General features: G+C 45.0%; 1 protein-coding gene across 2 annotated transcripts in view; it reads left to right on the top strand.

The window, feature by feature from the left end:
- The window catches only part of ATP6V0A2 (ATPase H+ transporting V0 subunit a2), a 43,282-nt gene that overhangs the window by 18,183 nt on the left and 11,995 nt on the right, over nucleotides 1–13,104 (top strand). For both annotated transcript variants that reach the window (XM_025473647.3, XM_025473646.3), the window contains exons 7-13: nucleotides 1,740–1,822; nucleotides 3,495–3,588; nucleotides 4,469–4,681; nucleotides 9,771–9,921; nucleotides 10,158–10,294; nucleotides 10,585–10,772; nucleotides 10,872–10,962. In XM_025473647.3, coding sequence (XP_025329432.1) covers nucleotides 1,740–1,822; nucleotides 3,495–3,588; nucleotides 4,469–4,681; nucleotides 9,771–9,921; nucleotides 10,158–10,294; nucleotides 10,585–10,772; nucleotides 10,872–10,962 — 957 coding nt within the window. The remainder of the gene's footprint in view (nucleotides 1–1,739; nucleotides 1,823–3,494; nucleotides 3,589–4,468; nucleotides 4,682–9,770; nucleotides 9,922–10,157; nucleotides 10,295–10,584; nucleotides 10,773–10,871; nucleotides 10,963–13,104) is intronic.

The raw sequence follows: 13,104 nt of genomic DNA, 5'->3' as shown, positions 1-13,104 counted from the left end.
GACTCTACTCTTCTTCCTCATACCTCACATTTACTGATAGCAGGGTGATTTGCCATGTCTTCTAAATAGGAAGAGACTCTGGTCTGTCTTATCACCTCCGCTGTCAACCATGCTCCAGGAAATGAGTACCCACGCTTCAGGTACCTCCATACTATAGGAGTCTCTGTTCTGAGTTCCTGCCCCGACCGCTGCCCAGTTGTGCTCTCTCCTCCCAGCATCTAGAATGATCCCTATAAGACTTCAGTCAGATCATGTCACTTCTCCTCTTAAAACCATCCAGTAGCTTCCTGTCTCACTTGGCAAAACGCCCAGAGCCTTATACTGTCACCTCTCGTGGGCCTTGTCACATGACTGACCTGTGTTGCTACTCTGCCCTGCCCGCACCCCTTCTGTGCACTGGCCTGCTTTCCCTGGACCTGCTTCTCTGCAAGCTCCTTGTCCCTCAGAAGGCCCTTCTCGCAGCAGCCATATGGCTTCCTCCCCTCCTTCACTCCTTTAAGCTCCTGTGTCCCCTTCTCAAGGCGGCCTTCCCTGGTCACCCTGTTTAAAATCACAGCCTGAGTCCCCTCCCCCTTCAGCTCCTCCAACTTTGTTTCCTTTAGAGCACTTCACACTTTTCTCCATGTGGTAGACCATGTGTTTTCTTTGTGTCTCTTGCTGCCAGCTTGGATACAGGCTCCCCACCTCTCCCAGGCCAGGGGTTTTTGTCTCTTTCATTCGGTTCTGTATTCCTAGTACCAAGAACAGTGCCTGGCACATTGCCCAAAAACCTATTAAGTGTTATTTGTAGAATATTTCTCTGAATTTATGGTAGTTCTGTGAACTACTTGAATTTAGTGATACTGAACCAATGTCGTAGGGGAAATAAAGGGCTAGGTATTTGTGAGCCTCTGCTCACATTTTTGTCCACCAATTGATAATAACCTTGTTTCATGTGTGTTTCTATTTAATACGTATTACTGATTCATTAACACTGAACTTTGCCAGCAGCGCTATGACTCATGCCTGAAGGAAGCTTATTGACACATGCATTTTCTTTAAGGCGCATCAGTGTCTTCTTGGGCTCAGGATCACTGGTTAGCACTTCAGCATTATACCTGAGGACCATTTTATTTATTTATTTTTATTTTTTATTTTTTTTTGAGGACCATTTTAAATAGTGAAACCACCGGGATGCCTGTGTGGCTCAGTGGTTGGGTGTCTGCCTTTGGCTCAGGGCATGATCCTGGGGTCCTGGAATCGAGTCCTGCATCAGGCTCCCTGCAGGGAGTCTGCTACCCCTTCTGCCTGTGTCTCTGCCTCTCTCTCTGTCTCTCATGAATAAATAAATAAAATCTTTAAAAAAATAATAGAAAAATAAATAGTGAAACCACCAATATGAAGCACAAAAGTGTGAAAAACACGACCAAACCATGAAAAGTCCCGTTGTTTACAATACAAGATGGAACCAAAAGGCAGAGAACCACCCTGTTTGACCTCAGCTGGAATATGCATGTCTGGGGACTCAGATTTGGTGCTGCTCTGCGTGTCTGTAAATGACCCCACACCACTGCCAGGATTGATGGTAGGGTGCTGAGTATTTTGTGGCTGGGATGGGCGAGGTGTGGTTACAGAGTCTGTGGGGCCTGTGGGTGGCCGCAACTTTTGGGAGAATGAAGGGGCTGACTTTGTGATAGAGCTGCCAGACTTCTCAGGGTTCTGAGCACAGGACTAACAATGATCCTCATTTATTCTTCTAGGGAGAAGTCATAAAATGGTATGTGTTTTTAATATCCTTTTGGGGAGAGCAGATCGGCCACAAGGTTAAGAAGATATGTGATTGGTAAGAACAAGAAACATTTCATCTCTTTGCTTGTATTCAGTGGCCTCTAGTTTTCCCTAAATATCCTCTGCGTTTGAGGGGAAAATGCAGTATGCGTGAAGGTTGCTGCCTTTTGTTATATATCTTTGCTGTATTACCATGTTTTTAAACATTTAATTAGTCACCTCTCTTGCTAACGTTCTGCTTAAAACAGTGTAGAAGTAGAGACTATTTTTTTTTTTTTAATTTTTTTATTTATTTATGATAGTCACAGAGGGAGAAAGAGAGGCAGAGACACAGGCAGAGAGAAGCAGGCTCCATGCACCGGGAGCCCGACGTGGGAATCGATCCTGGGTCTCCAGGATCGCGCCTAGGCCAAAGGCAGGCGCCAAACCGCTGCGCCACCCAGGGATCCCGAAGTAGAGACTATTTTTAATAACATTCTCAGGTTTTGTTTTCTCCTTGGGAATCAGGGCTTAAAAATAATTGGAGAAGGAATCCAATTTTAGTATTTTGTACCTTCCCATTGCTCTGAGCTCCAGAGGACTGTCATCATGGAGCATGTGGTTCATCTGGGGCCCTGGGAGGAGGCTTAGAGAGTGGTGAGCAGTGAGGGCCCTGATGGCCCTGATTGAGAGCCTGACCTTGCCACTCACTCACTGGGCTAGGTGGTGAGCCAACAGCAAGCCACCATGTCCAGGCTCCCTCTCTCATTGGGCTTCAGGGCTGAGGCAACACAGGCAAACAGCTCTCAGCTCCCAAGCTGACCTTCCACTGCCACCAATAGCCACCAGTCCATTCTGAGGAGTGTCGCCATGAGACTCTCACTGTGCCTTGTTCTCATCAACAGTGGAAAAATAAGCAAAAGTCAAACAAAAAAGAACACTTTTTTAGATGGCCTAGCTTCCATGTGGGGGTGAGGGTGGGGCTGAGGTATTCCTTTCAGGAAGTGTTTCCCAGAGGCTGATACTTAGTTATTGGTGGTCTGGGAAGCAACTTTAGGTATTACATGGATGAACCTGCTGTTATTTTTATAAATACATATTTATTTCAATGTACGTGAGCAAAACTGTAACCAGTACATAAACCCATGATTTTGTTGCTTCGGATAAAGCTAGAGTAAGTAACTTTAATAGTCAGAACTTGAAATGTGAAGTATGGCATACAAATGTCAAGGTGGATGGGAGATTGCAACAGAGAGGGCACAGTTTCTGCTCCCCCTATGTTGGGGTGCCTTGCACCCCCGAGAAGATGGGCCCTGGTCGGCCAGGGAGAGGTTTACTCTGCCAGGCTGCAAAAGCGGTTGCTAGGAAACCAGAGCTTTTTTCATCCCCTTCCTTTATTTTCTTTCTTTTAAAGGTAATTACTGCTGTGTGTTTTTTGCTTTTGTGTTTCAAACTTGTTTAATGGTTACCAGCCTGAGGATGGTGGTGAATTTCAGAAAGTTGAAATTGGGGGCAATGGAGGACAGGAATGGAAGCTGGAAAAGAGAGTTTGCTAAATTTGCAAAACTTTTTTGTTTTTGCTAAACACCAGGGGCTAGTGTTTGCTTTTGCACCTTTTTCTTCCAGAGGGCTGCTATTATTCCATTTTGGAGGGAGCTGTTCCCACGTGGCACACTGAATAGTTTTGGTGTTTGGGTTAGCCTTTTCTGGTCCCAATGGATGGGAGACTGTTGGATTTTGTTTTCTAGTTACCACTGCCATGTTTACCCCTACCCAAATACTGCTGAGGAACGAAAGGAAATCCAGGAGGGGCTCAATACCCGAATTCAAGATCTTTACACTGTGAGTAGACTGGAAGCCATAGTCACCATATCCAAGGTGTGAAACACACATCTGATTACTTTATTTCTTAATATGGAAAATTTTGGTTGTAGGCAAATGAAGATATTTTAGGGAGATTGGCACGTCACCTACCTGGCTTCTCTTCATGAGAGTTTTATTTAGCAGCCTTTTAGAAATCTAGGTGGTGTCGGTGGGACTTTAGAGCAGATTCTTGGGTCGTCACAAGACATAAGCATCCTGTTTAAAGTGGTGGCTACTATTTTGCCTTCACTACTGTAATGAATGTTTCTTTTCTTTTTAAATTAATTAATTAATTAATTAATTGTTTATTTATGATAGAGAGAGAGAGAGAGAGACAGAGACACAGGCAGAGGGAGAAGCAGGCTCCATGCCGGGAGCCCAATGCGGGACTCGATCCTTGGACTCCAGGATCACGCCCTGGGCCAAAGGCAGGCGCCAAACCGCTGAGCCACCCAGGGATCCCCTGTAATGAATGTTTCTGCTCATAGTGGCGAGAGTTCTTGGTGGCAAGAGGTAGACTCTGACCCACTTAAGCAAAAGGGGGTTTCAGGTCAACTGTGATAGTAGCTCTCAGGGTTGACAGAGATGGGCTAGGGCTGGGAATGGCAAGAATAGGGGAGCTCTATGGGCCCCACCAGGCCTCTCTGCTGCCACCCAGCTGGTGATGGTGACATCTCACCACTTTCTGTCTCCTCAGGGCTGTGTCCTGGAGAGCACCAGATTGACAGGACTTAGGTTTCTGCCTACTTCCTGTTGATCCTGGGGGTCAGGATGAGAAGGGATGGGGAGAGGCAGGTGCCCGGTGGACAGCCACTGAAAAGTGCCCACAGTGTTGAAGCCCATGTTTGTTCCTCCCCAGGTGCTTCACAAGACCGAGGATTATTTAAGGCAAGTGCTGTGTAAAGCCGCTGAGTCTGTCTATAGCCATGTCATCCAGGTGAAGAAGATGAAAGCCATTTACCACATGCTGAACATGTGCAGCTTCGATGTGACCAACAAGTGCCTCATCGCTGAAGTCTGGTGTCCCGAAGCTGACCTGCACGAGCTACGCCGGGCGCTCGAGGAGGGGTCGGTAAGGTGGCTGGGACCAGATGGGAGGACTGGAGCTGCTATGGGGAAGCCCACGGACCCACAGAAAGAGCGGGAGTGACTATTGTCTTGAACCCAGGTTCTGGAGAGTCAGCCATCTGCACTGTGCTCGTACATTTTTCATTTGTACTTTGAGTGAGGGATGGAGGGTCGTTGTTAAAAGTAAAACATACACATATAGAAAGTAAAAGATACAGCAAAGTGGCTTCCTCTTGCCCTGTTGCCTCAGAGATCACTTATTTTCTGTCAGGTCTTGGAGTTTCTTAATTGTAGATAAGCACAAGTATGAATTCCTTTTAATAAGTATGAATTCCTTTTCTTTACAAAAGGTTGCATGCTATTCATACTATTCTCTTCATTAATAAAACTCATCTACTTTTTATAACTATTGAATATTCCACTGTGTGGATGTACCATGGCTTAGTTCATTGGTTCCCTGCTCGGTGGTGGTCTGCAGTGTCACCAACACTGCCATGCTACCTGGCACGTGACCCATGACACTTCATATGCACAGATCTGTCAACAGGAGAAAGTCCCAGATGTGGATTTGCTGGATCAGTTCAGTAGATAGTACCAGCTACTGTCCTTCTCTTATTTTGAGTGAGGTTGAAAATCTTTTCTGTTTAGGAGCCATTTGAATTTTCCTTTTTTTGTGAGCTCTATGTTCTTATGCTTTGTGCATTTTATGCTGGGTTATTGGTCTTTTTATTATTCATTTCTATTGACTCTTTATCTGTGATACGAGCAAAAATATTTTCCCCAATTTGTATTCGTCTTCTGATGTTTCTGTTTGCTGGCTTGTTTTGGTCATGTGGAAGTTTTTTGTGAAGTAGAGTTGAGCTTATCAGTTTGTTCTTGCAGCAAATTGAACTTTGGTGTAACTTTGAAGACTAGGCTTTTCCCCCTCCAGGGCTACAGGGTCAGTTTCTCTTGTTTCTGGGAGGGCTTTTCTACATCAAAACTCAATTCTTCGTTTGAAATAACAGGTTTACATATTTCAAGTGACAGTTAAGGAGACAGGTTTTCTCTTTTAAAATTAAATTCATTTTAAAAATTTATTTATTTATTTGATAGAGACAGAGAGTACAAGACAGGAGAGGTAGAAGCCGACCCCCACGCTGAGCAGGGAGTCTGATGTAGGACTTGATCCCAGGAGCTGAAGGCAAATGCCCAACCATGTGAGCCACCTAGGCTTGCCCCTAAGTTTGTTTTATTTATTTATTTATTTATTTTTAAATTTTATTCATTTATTCATGAGAGACACACACACACAGAGAGAGAGAGAGAGAGAGAGAGAGAGGCAGAGACACAGGCAGAGGGAGAAGCAGGCTCCATGCAGAGAGCTGGATATGGGACTCCATCCCGGGTCTCCAGGACCAGGCCCTGGACTGAAGGCAGCGCTAAACCGCTAAGCCACCCGGGCTGCCCCCTAAGTTTGTTTTTTAAGTAATCTCCACACCCAACATGGGGCTTAAACACATGACCCTGAGATCAAGAGTCGCATGCTCTACTCACTGAGCCAGCCAGGCACCCGTGGAAACAAGTTTTCATATGGGCTTTTTTATTGTTGTTGTTAGCCTCCTTGTTTCATTATATAATTCTTTTTTTTTTTTTTAAAGATTTATTTATTTATTTATTCATAGAGACACAGAATGAGAGGCAGAGACACAGGCAGAGAGAAGCAGGCTCCATGTAGGGAGCCTGATGTGGGACTCGATCCTGAGATTCCAGGACCATGCCTGGGGCGAAGGCAGGCGCTAAACCACTGAGCCATCCAGGAATCCCCCCATTACATAATTGTTTGATGGGGCAAATGGACTTCTAGTTTTCTTGAAAAAGGGCTGGCTTTCGTAGGCATACATAACCAGCCAATTATAACCTTTCCGAGTGTTGCTGAAAACCAGCAAATCACTGCATCACAAGAACCTGTGGGTTGACTGATGTCTACATGCCTTTTTGCTGCCAATGCGTTGATGGGAACACACAGCAGTCCTGGTGTGCAGAGCCCTTAGCAGTACCATGCTTCCGTTGGGGCATTTTGGAGCTTGTAGCCTACAGACCACCAGATTGATGCCAGCGTCTCTCCCTGTCGTTGTGGCTGTCCGAACCATGTTCTCCAGGAGTCCTCAGCAGGGCCCATGGGAACAGCACTCCCTGGGTTCTCACATGTCAATAATAGTGTGTCTCCTGCCTTTATAATTGGAGGTTCATTTTTTGGAAATAAAATCCTTGGCTCATGTTTTTAAAATTTTTGTTTTTGTTTTCCATGGGTATCTCAAACATGTGAATCCATTTTGTTCTGGCATGGTGTTGCTAACAAAAAGCCTGATAACTGAATTTTCCTTAGAAGTTTTGTAATTTTTTTTTTTTTTTTTGCCTATGTGCTGAAGAATTTTTTTTCCTTTAGAGACCAATAGTTTTATTAGAATATGTCTTGATATGGCCATACGCAGATATACAGTGTGTTCTTTTAATATGTAGTTTTTTTTTTTTTTTAATATGTAGTTTTAAGAAAGGTTTCACAAGAGAGTTTTGAACTGTGATTTTTAGTATTTATTCTGTTTTCTTACTCTAGCTTCCTCCTTCGGGATCTGCTGTTAGTTTCAGCTGCACCTTCTTTGCTTATCCTCAGTGTTTGTCACTTTTTCTTGAGTCCTTTTTGTCTTTCTTTACTTCTTTTTTGATTTTTAAGAATTTCCATTCTTTCATCTATTCTCTTAAGGTTTCTTTTCCTTGGGAGTTCCTTCTAGTTTTGTTGCTGAATATTTTCTTTCATTTCTAATTCCTTTCTGAGTTCTCTTACCTCATTTCTGACTTTCTAAGCCTGCTTTGTGTTGCTTTTTCTCACTATATTTTTTGTAATTTTTTTGCTTATTTTGAAATAAGTTAAATTCTTATCTATTTTGTGGATGTGTCTTTCTGGCATGCTTTCATTGTCCATAGGGATGTTGTCTGCTCAGTCTTTTCTTACTATAACTTTATATAAGGTTTGACCTCCATCCTTTTGATCACTTCAAAATGTAATTCGTTTTCTTTTTTTTTCCTTTTTTTTTAAAGGTTTTATTTATTCGTAAGAGACACACACGGGGGGGGGTGGGGGTGGGTGCAGAGACACAGGCAGAGGGAGAAGCAGGCTCCATGAAGGGAGCGCGACGTGGGACCCGATCCCAGGTCTCCAGGATCAGGCCCTGGGCTAAAGGTGGCACTAAACTGCTGAGCCACCCAGCACTAAACTGCCCTGTAATTAGTTTTCTGAAAACAAAACATGTTTAAATGCTCAAGGAAATTCTATATTAAACATAATATATATTCATATTTATGCATATATATTTAATATACTAAAGGGAATCATATATATAATGTAAGTACATAATCTATTTCTACCTTAGCTTTACAGAACACGCTTAAGATACTCAAGGGATTTGGGGCACCTGGGTGGCTCAGTGGTTGAGTGTTTGCCTTTGGCTCAGGGCGTGGTCCTGGGGTTCTGGGATGGAGTCCTATATCGGGCTTCCTGCATAGAGCCTGCTTCTCCTTCTGCCTGTGTCTCTGCCTCTCTCTCTCTCTCTGTCTCTCCATGAATAAGTAAATAAGATCTTAAAAATGATACTCAAGGGGGATCCCTGGGTGGCGCAGCGGTTTGGCGCCTGCCTTTGGCCCGGGGCGTGATCCTGGAGACCCGGAATCGAATCCCACATCGGGTTCCCGGTGCATGGAGCCTGCTTCTCCCTCTGCCTGTGTCTCTGCCTCTCTGTCTCTCTCTGTGTGACTATCATGAATAAATAAATAAAATCTTTAAAAAAAAAAAAATGATACTCAAGGGACTTTTAAAAGGGGGCAGATTCAGGATCACTTTCCTTAACTTCACAGAATTTTTTCCTTTAATACTTTTGAGCAGGGATCAAAAATGTGTTAGCTCCTGGACTTGAGGCTTCCTCTCTCCCTCTTTTACCTTGGCCTTCTCTTTCCTTATCTCTTCTGTTCCTGTCATGCTCGGTTTTGATCTCATTCTCGGGTCTCTCATCAGTGGAGGGCCCCTGTGGTGGGAAGGAGCCCTGGCCAGACTGTTCGGCGAGTTCGGGGCATGGGGGCTGGACTGCTGTGGCCCCACAGACCTCTCTTCCCCTGGGCCCCTTGCACTCACTCACTTTGGGACTGCACAGAACCAGAACCTTCCCAGTTCCAGCTGCTTTTCTTGGGTTGGCCTCCTGTGCTTCCCAGGGAATGCTTTTCACTTCTTTGGGATGTTTCTCCCCCAGTGACTCAGACACCAACCACATTGCTTCCCTTGCTTCCTCTGGTCTGGAGGCTGTTACTGTGCTGGTCTCGTCTCGTCAATGTGGTTTGTCCCCACCCATTTGCATTTTGTGGCCTGTGGGGACATGATTTTGTGAGAAATACAGTCTGTGGATTTTGGTTTTGCTTTCTGGTTGCCCTTTCTGCTCTTCAGGGGATTCGGGGAGTTGAGTTCAAAACCATGCTGCCATGTGAAATTTTCCCAGAATCCCCTTCCTTGCAAGTGTTTTAAGAAATATAATTTGACTGGAAAATCTACTTTTCTGGGAATAGCCTGTTTTATTTTATGCATTTAAAAAGGTATTTCCTCCATTATAAATCAGTATAATGCATTTCTGAGGAATTATAAGCTCTGAAGGAAAAAGCTGTATATATGACTTTGTCATACTAATGTTGACATTTTGATTTATTCTCATCTATTTTTTGGTTTTATTAGCTAACATTGCAGTTGTTTCCAGATTCCTTTTGAATGTTTTTAAGAGATGAAAGATTAAATTTCAGTTTTATGTTGGTAATTCTGAGGCTGCCATAGGCATATATATATATATCCCCATCATTCTCAGCCCCGCTATTTGCTTTCCCGTCCTCGCAGCCTGGATAACATAGTTCCTTCTGCAAGACTGGACCCCCATGTGCTGCCCCGCCAACTCTTCCCTTCCTGGTGGTGACTCTCATGTCCCCACGGGCCATGCGGAGCCTTGCCATCACAGGGAGTCAGTGTTTATTGAACGAGCTCTTGGATAGTGATTTGTTTTTTCTTTCTTTTTATGTGAAAGAGAGAGAGCGGTGCTACGATACCCTCATTTATGAACACAATCCCAACAAAAGAAACACCCCCAACTCTAATCCGCACCAACAAGTTCACCGAGGGGTTTCAGAACATTGTGGATGCCTACGGAGTTGGGAGCTACAGGGAAGTGAACCCAGGTCGGAAGTCTGAATTTATTAATCCTCTTCTGTATGGTTGCTGCTGTTTCTCCCTGCAAGGATGTAGTAGACGTTCAGGAAAGTAGGCTCATGGCTCCTGTTGTGTCATCTTGCTTAGTGTAAAACGCTCATTTTAACCTGTCTGTTTTCTTCCGGGACTTCTGGGGCAGGTCAAGTGTTTGACTTAACCAGAGTTTTCTGCCTCTGGTGAATCAAGTCTCTTGCTCTCCCTGTAGCTCTCTTCACCATCATCACTTTCCCCTTTTTGTTTGCTGTGATGTTTGGAGACTTCGGCCATGGCTTTGTGATGTTCTTATTTGCCCTCTTGCTCGTGATAAATGAAAACCATCCCAGACTAAATCAGTCACAAGAGGTAAGAGCATAAACCCTTCAGCTTGTTAACATCTTGGGTAATTAGTAGTAATTACCTTCTTTTTGACCAGAAAAGAAACATTTCTTAAACGTTGGTTTTTGACAGTATGCATCACTGACTGAGCTGTAAGAGGTATGGGCCTGTGGTCTCTATGTGAGGTAGACCCTCTCATTGGCCCTCAGAGACATCCCCTGGGAGGAGCGGTTCAGAGCAGGCCCAGACAGATGTGGGCTCTCTTCCAGCATTTTCGTGGTGGTTCTCCTGCTCATTGCGCTCTGCTTTCCACACAGATCATGCGAATGTTTTTCAATGGCCGATACATCCTCCTGCTGATGGGGCTGTTCTCTGTGTACACGGGCCTCATCTACAACGACTGCTTTTCCAAATCTGTGAACCTGTTTGGCTCTGGGTGGAATGTGTCTGCCATGTACAGTTCCAGCCATGCCCTAGCTGAGCACAGGAACATGGTGCTCTGGAAGTAAGTGTGTGCCGCCCAGCAGTGTTTAGGGGGAAGAGCATTTCTCTGAGATCCCTGTCCTTCTGTCCCTAAGCCTGCTCACTCTGTTTCTTGTTGCAGTGACACCATTGTCAGGCGCAGCAGAGTATTGCAGTTAGACCCCAGTGTTCCCGGAGTGTTCCAGGGTCCTTATCCTCTAGGCATCGATCCTGTGAGTGCACTCTTCCCTCACTGTTATCCCAGCTTCCTCTGTGGTACCCCCCCCCCCCCCCCCCCCCCCCCCCCCCGATTTCACTGTCACAGTGCTTTCTCAGACTGCTGGGCATGGTTCCCGTGGTTGCACATGATTGGGAGGGTTGTTCCCTAGGGGGTGTCTGCCTGAGCAGTCCTGGCCCATGTGCATCCCAAGTGAAGTTGGTTTAGAGATGAAGCTGAGCTGTCCATTTGGGAAGCCAGGGTCTGTGCCCAGACAGGATGGGTGGGCAGGTGGAGCCAGGCCCTTCAAGAGCCATGAAATGTAGCTGCTTCCTACATTTCTTCTTTGTATATGGGGATTATGATTATTTTTTTACCTTTCGATCTAGAAAGAAATTGTATGGAGTTTTAGAGCTTGAAAGGGAACTCAAGGTGATCAGGGTGCTTGTGGAGATAGTTGTTTGAAATGGGAAGTGATAGGAGAAGGGAAAGGAAGACGCAGCTGCAGGGGGCCAGGCCTGCTGCCCCCCAGCCCCAGAGCGGGCAGGCTGCACAGCGGGCCAGCCCCACCCTCTGGCCTTCACCAGACTCCTTCCCCTGGACCTTCTGCCCACTGGGCCCTTCCCCCAACGGGCTCCTCCCACCAGGCCCTCACCTCTACACATCATTTGTGTAAATCAGTGGTATTGTCTTTCATCTTCATATAATTGGAAATGTGAAAAAAGTTTTATAACAATTCTCTTAAGGCATAGCATTTTGAAGCCCGATTCCTAGTAAATGTGGCCTTACTTTAAAGAAGAAATGTTTCTGAATAAAGGCACCAAGGAAGAAAGTTCAAGTGGGCGTTTTGAGGGGGAGGAGGAGACTGGGGCATGGTACTGCTTCTTTTTGCTACAATTTAATTTTAAAAATGGGCATTATGTTCATAAAGCTCAAATATAGACCCACGCATGTACTTTGCATGTGTCCGAGATCCAGCTCTTTTGAAAGGTCTCCTCCACCCCATCCTTACTTCCTCAGTCCCCTTGCCTTCCACCTGGCAACCGCTGAGGTCAGTTTCTAGTGTCTCCTTCCAAGTTCGCTTGTTTGTTTGTTTCTTTTTTAAAAATTTATTTATTTATTCACGAGAGACACAGAAAGAGAGGCAGACACATAGACAGAGGGAGAAACCTCCTTGTGGGGAGCCTGATGCTGAACTCTGTCCCTGGCCCTAAGATCTGACCTGAGACAAAGGCAGATGCTCAACCACCCAGGCATCCCTCCAAATTTCTTTATGAACGTACAAATACATCTTTCTCTTCCTCTTTTTTGTTTAAAAGATCTTTCTGTACCCAGTTGCTTTTAGCTTAGTGATCAAAGAGGGACTTCCATGTCATGCTTGGCTATGTTATGCTGTTGCTAGTTTTCCTACATGCCACGTCCCTGGAGTGGCCACTGCCAGCAGGCTATTCCCGTGGACCAAGACAGTCAAGCTTAAGTTAGCCTTAATATTTCTCTCTAAACTCTTATTTTCACTTAAAAAAAACAAATCTTTCTGTCCAAATAGGCCCTTTTCCCTTTTCCTAATCTCCCTGAGTGAGTGACTGTAAGAATTATTTTTTCGAGAGTGAGAGAAGCAGTCGGCAGCAGGACCCGGAGAGACTGGGGCAGGGAGCCCCTAGAAGTTCAGCTAGAGTGCCCTGGGCTTTATCATCAGTACGCTTTGGCCATTTGTTGCACTTTTTCCTTCCTTCCTCTCTCCTTCCCTCTTTTCTTCTCTCTCTCCTCCTCTCTTCTCTTCCTCCTCTCTTCTTCCCTTCGTTTCTATTAAACTTTATCATAAAATGCACATACACAAGAATGTATAAAACATGTATGTACTGCTATAATGTGCATATTTGTATGGCCCCCGCCCAGGGTAAGAGACCCCAGGACCTGGAACGTGCCCTGCTGGCATCAGCTCTCCCCAGAGCGAAGTTTCCACTCCCCTACTCTGTGTTACTCTTTCTCTTGCCCTTTCTTTTAGCATTGCCTCAGAGGCACAGATCCCTAGACATGATTGTTTCATTTGACGTCCTTTGAACTTTATGTGAAAGAGTTGTTTGTAATAGTCTGTGGCCCTGGTTTAAGAAAATCAGTGGTTCTCAGATCAGAAGTGTCAGGAAGAAAGTCTGAATGT

The sequence above is a fragment of the Canis lupus genome, chromosome 26 (genome assembly GCF_003254725.2).
Source record: "Canis lupus dingo isolate Sandy chromosome 26, ASM325472v2, whole genome shotgun sequence".
NCBI lineage: Eukaryota > Metazoa > Chordata > Mammalia > Carnivora > Canidae > Canis > Canis lupus.
The sequence above is the reverse complement of the archived record's forward strand: the minus strand, read 5'-3'. Positions and strand labels throughout refer to the sequence as shown.